We start from the raw sequence: 8979 nt of genomic DNA, 5'->3' as shown, positions 1-8979 counted from the left end.
TCAGGAATGCTAGTGAAGTCTCATACTATTTATTCTCTTATTAATTCATACATTACGCGTGCAAATACCATCGGTTGATTTTACGTAATAAACATTGTGTCCTAGTCGTGAGAGCACAGAAAATACGGAATATATAGCTAGAAAAAAAAAAAAAATACTTAGACGCAATCAGGGATTGTTTGTACTGGGACTTCAGATTCAGCTTCACATCCTAACAGAGTCTGGACAACTGAATCCATTGTTGGTCTTTTGTTTCGATCTTCATCCACACAAGATATCCCAATTCGAAACAACGTTGCAGCCTGGTTCTTGTTAAAGTGTCCTTTCAATCTTGGATCCACTATTTCCTCTATCCGTGCTTCCTCTCCACATAGAATTTTCTCTTTCACTTCCCTGATGAACCCTGTCAGCTCTGCTTCTTGCCCTTCACTATCTTCTACAACCCAGTTTGAAAGCCGAATTCCTTTTAACATTTCAAGTATCACAACTCCATAACTAAAGACATCGACTTTGGAAGTGATGGGAAGATTTGAAGCCCACTCTGGAGCCATGTAACCTTTTGTTCCTCGAATTCGTGAGAATTGAGAACTATTGCTGCCCCTCTGAGACAACTTGGCTAGACCAAAGTCAGCAATCTTAGGCTCAAATTCGCTATCCAGAAGTATATTTTCAGGCTTTACGTCACAGTGGATAACCCATTCCAGACACTCATGGTGAAGATAAGCTAGACCCTTAGCCGTCCCCAAGGCAACTTTAAACCTCTCTTTCCATCCAAGAAAATTTGAAGAGAATAGATGCTTGTCCAGCGATTGGTTTTCAACATACTCATAAACTAAGAGTCTGTGCATGCCTTCTGTACAGAATCCCCACATTCTCACAAGGTTCATGTGATAGATTTTTCCAATTGTACTCACTTCTGCCCAAAACACTTCTTCTCCTTGATGTAAATCTCCTAGTCTCTTCACAGCCACTGCCCTTTCATCGGCCAAAACGCCCTTATACACAGCCCCCGAGCCCCCTTTGCCAAGCTCTTCCTTGAAACTGTTTGTTGCTTTTTTGAGTTCAGCATAACTAAATCTCCTGAATTGACTTGATAATGCTCGATATCCGTCTTCCAGAGAGGATGGTATACCTTGTCTTCTAAAGAGCAGCCACCAACCTGAAACAATGAAGAGAACTTCTATTGCACCAATTGCCAGTGCAAACCAGTAAAAATAACTCCATTTCACTCTCTTAGTATTTCTGTAGTACATAGATGGAGATCCAACCAATATATCAGATTTATTGGACTGGCATGCAGGATTGGTGCCATTTAAAATAGCTGGTTCTAATGCCTCCACTGTCACTGGCAATTTTAGATACATGTCTCCTGGAAAATTTGGAGCCTTGTAGCCATTAAACAGCTCACTTTTTGTAAAGCAAACCCTTTCACCTGTCAGCCTATAGCTAAATCCTGAACACCGAAAGTCATCCAAGCACAATTTCATACAAGCCTCTTTTGATACATGTTCACTGAAGTTGAGGTCAAAACCATAGAAATCTACTTTTGGAACCTTGATGAATTTCACGTCTGTCAAGCTTGATAAAGCAGTTCTATTAAACTTAGGCTTGCAACCTTTGCTCCAATCCCCCGGCTCAGTTGCCTCATACCCGGGTGGACATGAGCACTTTGGCTCTGGCTTATAAGTGCAAATCCCATTTTTACCACAGACACCATGCACTTTACAGGTCCGCATAAGAGCTTGCCAAGAAATCATCCATAATCCTGTCACATTGTTAAGACTGTAAAGCCTGAGGTTTCCATCATAATCCATTGTCAACCTTCTTTTGATCCCGAAACCCATGTCTATAGCACTGAATTTCAACTCATCACTTGATGAGAAACTGCCAAAATCATCAAAAACAGCTATTCTGCTACTGTTATAATTTGTTCTTCCATTTTGGAACACATTAAGATCAGGATCTGGCCAGTACACACTTGAAATTTCAGGCCCATCATACATCAACCTCAATACATTATCATTATCAAAATATAAACTAAAATACCCTGACGCATAAGTTCCGTTTCCTACTCCAGAAATCAGCTTAGTGCTCTTTCTAAATACTTGATTAGGAAGGAGTGTATCAGTAGGAAAATCAAAGCTTTGCCATAGGATTTTACCATGTCTGTCCTTGAGAACAAGATTTCCAGTATCCAGAAGCTCTGCTCGATCAGCACCAGTAGAGGTTGTGTTAGTCATCCAAATGACTCTGCCATCAACATCAGTTAAGACCATGGCGCCATTTCTCCGCAGAGAAGCTCTGGAGCCCTGGCCGTTGACTGGTCTGTCACGGTTAGCTGTCCAAACAACAGTTCTGTCTCTAGAGTGCGTGAACCAGATTGAGAACAAATAAGCATTTCCACCCAGGCCATAGAAGCCACAACTGAATGTTTTGTCTGGGGAAGTCAACACGCCTGTATTATCTTCAACAGATAGAGAAGAGCCCCTAAGCAAGAGGTTTTGGCTTTCTGAAGTTTGAAAGCAGAAGAAAAAAGCTATGAGAACAATGAGAAGTGATGGAAAATTTGGAAACATTGAAGCCTGGGAGTGGTATATGATGCTAACAGAATTTGGTTTAGAATTTTTGATTTATGAAAAGATTGTTGGCTTTCAAGTTTGCAGAGGTCGAAGAAGAGATTAGAAAGAATTCAGGATTTATTTCATTCTTAGCTGATTTTTGAATAGTCGAATCAATGGTAATGTACACCAGAAATCTTATAGTCATGGTCCTGATCTGGTTGCATTTCTCATGTCAAGGAGTGGTTGTAGCAGCCCGTGATTATTGTTTGAATAAATGTGGTCACAGTGAGATAACTCTTATGGTTTGACTACTTGGTCATAATGACCAATCGTTTTCGTAAATGACCTTTCAGATTTTTTTTTTTAAGCCTAAATGAAACAAAATTTGGTCACTTTTGCTGAAGGATAATCCTAAAGATTTTATGCGATCATTTCAAAAAATTATTGAGATTTTCGGAATCATTTTGTCTATTGACAGGAATACTACTCTCATTCTCCCCAAATACAAGTGGCCACTTTAGTTTCGTGAAGCAAAGTTTAGTTGGGTGCTTCCTTACAATTTTCTTTACAGTTTTTCGATGAAATTTGGGCTGATAATTCCTACGTCTTGTATTTATATACGGATCCTAGAAGGTTGGTGAGACAATTTATTACTGGAAACACTGTAAACTATGGATACTGAGGAATTAATTCACAAGTGTAGGCAGTCGTTTTAAAAGTAGAAGAGGCAGACATTGTAACATTCATGGGGAGAATGAAGATAAAAGGTGAAGAAGTAACTGCAAACCGTTTAATGGGTAAGGTGTTAATTTCACGAAGCATAAACAGGGAGGGCTTGATGGCAGCAATGCAAATTGCTTGGAGACCAATTAAGGAGGTAAAAATTGAAAGCTTGGGGGATAACATTTTTCTCTTCAAATTTGCATCTGAAGAAGAAAAGAAAAGGGTGCTTATGGGAGGGCTGTGGCATTTTGACATAGCGCTGATAGTTTTGACTAAACCAACTGGGATTGGAGATATTAAAAATCAATCCTTTACACATGCAATATTAAAAATCAATCCTTCTAAGAATTTGATTTTCTAATTCATACCCGTACAAGTCTGATTCTCAGAATTTTAACTCTTAATCTAAAATTCAGAATGACATAATATTCTATATAACTATTCTGGACATCCATGAGTACCCCATGTAAAACGTTCAAGAGGATCCAATACCGAAAACATTTTCAAAACTATTTATTACTTGAACAATCCGAAACTGTTTTCATAGTACCTTAACCAAACAGAATGGATTCTGAGACTTTTATAAAATAAAATACTAATCAGATAATTATGAAATTAAAATTGGGAATACTAAACACATATATTAACTTCCATATAAAATTTCATAATTTTTCGAATTCATTTGGTGGTACAAATAATCTTGTGAATCCGATCACAATTCTGGAATCACAGTTTTCCAGTGCAGTGGTTTCTAATTCGAAAATACATATAAAATTGAAAACGAAGACGAATTTAATAAAATAAAATTTATTCAAGAAGCCCTACATGTGTAGTTTCAGAAATATAAATTTCATGAAGAAACTCGTTCAGAAAATATATGTTTAAATTCGAGATACTCATACTGTCCAGAATTATCTTGTGTGCTTAATACGTCAATGATTGATTAACTAAACTCATAATAAATCAAAACACTAAGCACATTCTAAATCACGCATTATGATCTATAACAATTTAAAATCATGTCAATATAAACCCTAGATAAAGTAATTGGAAATCTTGTGGGAATAAGGGGAGTAAACTTACCAATCGCTTTGATTCTCTCCTAAACAAAGGCTTGATTCTAGGATTTGTGTAAGAGCGTAATGAGCAGTAGCAAAGAAGAAACGTCATGGGTTTAGGGTTATGGAAGGGGAAAAATATGAAGAGTCTTAAGAAACCCTATTGAATTTGGGAAAATAACCCTTTTTCGAAAATTACCCCAAAATAATCTCTATTTATAAGGGCAATAATGTCATTTAAAAATTCCATTAAAATAAAAAATAAGAAAGGGAAATTTGGACGTTATAGATATAGAGTAAGAGAGAGCAAACATATGATTTTTACGTACATCGGTCAACCATGCCGACGTCCACGCCTGGAGCTTTGTTCCTGATGGAAGGGATTATAATCTACCCCGTCATTGATTGAGCCTTCTTCTTCTGAACTACCATTAGGAGCAACTTCTCGAGTTCCTTCAAGGTGTTATAATCGTTGTTAAAGTTGTTCAACTTGTCTTCTGAGATCATCCCTTTCTATATCACCCAAGTCCCTCTCACGAACAGGAGGCTCTGCAACTCTTATATTACGCCGACGTCGTTGAGCCATAAATTTTCAGAACCCAAAGCTCTGATACCAAATTTGACACCGGACACAATAGATGAGAAAACATAACGTCACATACCCAAGAAATCACAAGCTCACCACTACAGCAAACAATAAAAGGATACAGAAAAAAAAAGTCACCACCTCAAGTTATTAAGCTAAGGATACAGGGCTTAAAATACTCACCACTCAATGGAATCCACCAAAGAGATACAGAGTTTGATAATAACTCAAAGTTCATCAAATCCCCAAAATTAATCTCTATGCTTTGGTTACAACTACATAAGCTTAAATAACTTTCTTGGAACAATCCTCCAATCATAGATATACTACAAAGAAACCCTTCAAATGACTTGACTTTGACATTAAAGCTAGACATTAATAAAACATTGGTATACTTAAAACACAACAAAGAGCATTAAAAAAAAGTCCAAGTCCAGAAATATTCTTAAGACTCAAAACTGAATAGCCTGCACTTAACTGATCATAACTTAATGTAGAAAGCTCCAAATTTAGATTAGTAAAATTCATTGAAAAGCTAACAGAAATATCTTTCCAATGATGTATGGTTCAAAAATTAATTCGATCTCATGCATTATAGTTTAATTCCCAAATATGCCCCATCTGCACAGAAATTCCGCTCACTTGATTAATGTAAGAACTTGAACTGCACTTGGTATAACTTGAATACCAAATATTTCAAACACCCCTGTGTTACTTTTCATCCTTCTAAGTTTCCCATTTCACTTCTCTTTTTCCTATTGTGCCAATCTTGAAAGTGAACCCGATAAACAAGCTTTGCTTGCTTTCAAAAGCAAGGTAGATGATGATCCATTCGGAGCTTTGAGTACATGGAATGATTCTGTCAACTTTTGCCAGTGGCTTGGAGTTACTTGCAGTCTCAAATATCAAAGAGTCATATTATTGAATCTGAGTGGCCAAAATCTGACAGGAACCGCTTCTCCTTACATAGGAAACTTGACATTCCTTAGGCTTATCAACCTTCAACAAAACAATTTCTCTAGCAATATCCCACATGAAATAGGCCGCTTGTTTCGGCTACGTCACATCATATTTAATAGTAATGCATTACAAGGACAAATTCCTGTAAATCTTACTCATTGTTCAGAACTTAGGACTCTCGACTTATCTTGAACAAGCTTGAAGGTAATATACCTTCTGAATTGGGTAGTTTGCTCAAGTTTAAAGGTCTTGGACTTGCTAATAACTATTTCACTGGGCCTATTCCTGTCACTTGCAAATCTTTCATTTCTTAAACAGCTTTCTCTTTCAGAAAACAGTCTTAATGGCAACATTCCTATTGAGTTTAGCTAATTGAAGCACCTAAACATGTTCCAAGTCTCCGTATATTCCTTAACAGGCTCAATTCCTATACAACTTTTGAACATCACTTCAATGGAATACTTTCATGTGTCAGAAAACCAACTCGTTGGCGAACTTCCACCTCACATTGGCTTCACACTTCCTAATGTCCGTATACTTTTATTGGCAGGTAATCAGTTTTTTGGGAATATACCCCATTCTATATCTAATGCAAGTAAGCTTGAGTGGCTAGATTTTGCAAATAACTCTTTGACGGGCTTGATACCAGAAGATTTGGGTAGATTAAGGAATCTGACTTAGCTCAATTTTGCAAGAAATAATCTTGGAACTAGAAAGGGTAATGACCTTAGATTTCTAGATTCTTTGGTCAATTGCACTTACTTAGAAGTAGTCAGCCTAAGTGTAAATAGTCTAAGTGGGACATTGCCGAATTCCCTTGCTAATTTTTCATCTCATCTTCGCTATTTATATATGTCAGCTAATCCTATATCTGGTTCCATCCCAACAGAAATTGGGAACCTGAAAAATTTGATCATAATAGCCATTGAAAAATTTATCCTCATAAGAAACATACCAATTTCTGTTGGATATCTTCTGAAACTACAAGTACTGTCTTTGTTTGAAAACAATATTTCTAGAGAAATTCCTTCATCTCTTGGGAATTTCACTTTCCTGACAGAACTCAATTTATGCGGAAACTCCATACGAGGAAGCGTACCTTCAGCTCTAGGAAGTTGTCACCAACTGTAGAGTTTAGATCTCTCAAATAACAATCTTTCTGGGGCAATACCCAGTGAGGTTATTGGTCTATCTTCATTATCAAGATGGTTGGACTTGTCGCACAATCATTTAACTGGTCCTATACCATTGGCTGTAGGCAATCCGAAAAGCATTCCACATCTAGACTTATCGAAGAACGAGTTATCAGGCGAAATTCCAAGCTCACTGGCCTGGAGTACTTGAACTTGAGCATTAATTCCTTTCACGGGCCTATCCATCCTCGTTTGAGTTCTTTGAAAGGTCTTGAAGGCCTAGATCTTTCTCAAAACAACTTTTCAGGCAAAATCCCAAAGTTTTTGGATACATTTCCATTTTTGCAAAGTTGAATCTGTCCTACAACAATCTAGACGGAGATGTGCCAAGAAAAATGATCTTTAAGAATGCATCTGCCATATCGGAAGCTGGTAATGAAAAGCTTTGTGGAGGCATCTCAGAACTTAAATTGCCTCCATGTACTCCCAGTGAGTTAAAGAAAAGGGAGAAATCAAAAGGGTTCAAGTTGATGATTCTGCTCCTCTCTGGACTTGTGGGACTAATTTTGGTCATGTCTCTTCTAATTATCAATAGATTGAGAAGGCAAAGAACAGTGACTAGTTCGGAGTCTTCATCAAGAAAGGATTTGCTTCTAAATGTCTCCTACGAAAGTCTCGTGAAAGCTACTGGTGGCTTTTCTTCTGCCAATTTAATTGGTACTGGAAGCTTCGGCTGAGTCTACAAAGGAATACTTGATCTAGATCAAACATTTATTGCGGTGAAGGTGTTGTTCTTACATCAACGTGGCGCTTTAAAGAGCTTCATGGCTGAATGTCAGGCCTTAAGAAACATTAGGCATCGTAATCTTGTCAAAATCATAACTGCATGTTCAACTTCCGATTTTCAAGGCAATTATTTCAGAGCTTTAGTCTATGAGTTCATGCACCATGGAAGTTTAGAGAGCTGGTTGCACCCAGAATCAGCTTCAGATGATCTGAATTAAAGCCCCAGGATTTTAAGCTTTCTTCGAAGGTTGAACATTGCCATTGACGTGGCATCTGCTTTGGAATATCTTCATCACCACTGCAAAAAGCCAATTGTTCATTGCGATTTAAAGCCAAGCAACGTTCTTCTCGACAATGACATGACTGCACACATGGGTGATTTTGGATTAACAAGATTTATTCCAGAAGTCATGAGTTCGAATCAATGTAGCTCGGTTGGACTGAAAGGAACTGTCGGGTATGCTACACCAGGTAATATGAATTTTTTTTCTTTTTTTAACTTTTAATGTCAATAGCTGCAGAATAAAACCATAAAAATTCAGAAGTAAGGCCGAAGTGTTAATCAAACATTTTATTGTGTTTCTAAAATTAGCTGAAGCACAAGTGAGAAGTGATTGTACTCAAAATGTAAGCACTATAGAATTTGAATGGTGCAGAATACGGGATACTCTTGCTGGAGATTTTTACAGGGAAAAGACCCACCAGTGACATGTTTACAGAGGGATTGGATCTTCACAATTTTGTTAAAATGGCATTGCCAGATCAAATATTACAAGTCTTAGACCCACTATTTCTTGTTGGAGGGGTACAAGAAGGAGAAGAAACGGCTGAAGAAAACATAAAAAAGGGTCAAATACGAGAGAGTTTGATTGCAATCCTTTAAATTGGAGTTGCTCGTTCAGTAGAATCCCCCAGAGAGCGAATGGACATCAGTGAGGTTGTAAATAATCTGTAAAAAGTCCAAAGCACTCTTCTTAAATGTGGTATTAATTAAAAGCTCATCTCCAGCAGCAGTGTAACACCCCAAATTCATCCCAGAAAACTAAGAGGAATTTGGAATGAAACCTTATAACACTAATCTTATAATTAATCACAAATAAAGTCAATGTTGTCCATAAACAAAGCAAATTCTCCAAAATAATAAATAAATAAGTAATCCTCCAAAATAAAAC

The 8979-nt window shown here is 37.3% G+C and overlaps 1 protein-coding gene and 1 pseudogene across 1 annotated transcript; one reads left to right on the top strand and one right to left on the bottom strand.

Moving 5' to 3' along the window:
- Nucleotides 1-2713, bottom strand: LOC102616304 (putative receptor protein kinase ZmPK1). The gene has a single exon (XM_052443056.1). It carries the CDS (start codon nucleotides 2574-2576, stop codon nucleotides 159-161), a length of 2418 nt encoding a protein of 805 aa, XP_052299016.1. The 5' UTR covers nucleotides 2577-2713; the 3' UTR covers nucleotides 1-158.
- Nucleotides 2714-7093: 4380 nt separating this feature from the next.
- Nucleotides 7094-8313, top strand: LOC127903115 (probable LRR receptor-like serine/threonine-protein kinase At3g47570; annotated as a pseudogene).
- The last annotated feature ends 666 nt before the right edge of the window (nucleotides 8314-8979 follow it).

This window comes from Citrus sinensis, chromosome 6 (genome assembly GCF_022201045.2).
Source record: "Citrus sinensis cultivar Valencia sweet orange chromosome 6, DVS_A1.0, whole genome shotgun sequence".
NCBI lineage: Eukaryota > Viridiplantae > Streptophyta > Magnoliopsida > Sapindales > Rutaceae > Citrus > Citrus sinensis.
Note: the sequence above shows the minus strand (reverse complement) of the source record. Positions and strands in the feature narration are given on the sequence as shown.

What these genes read in the sequence shown, in the direction of transcription:
- LOC102616304 (XM_052443056.1), bottom strand. Translation starts at nt 2,576, where the DNA reads ATGTTTCCAAATTTTCCATCACTTCTCATTGTTCTCATAGCTTTTTTC.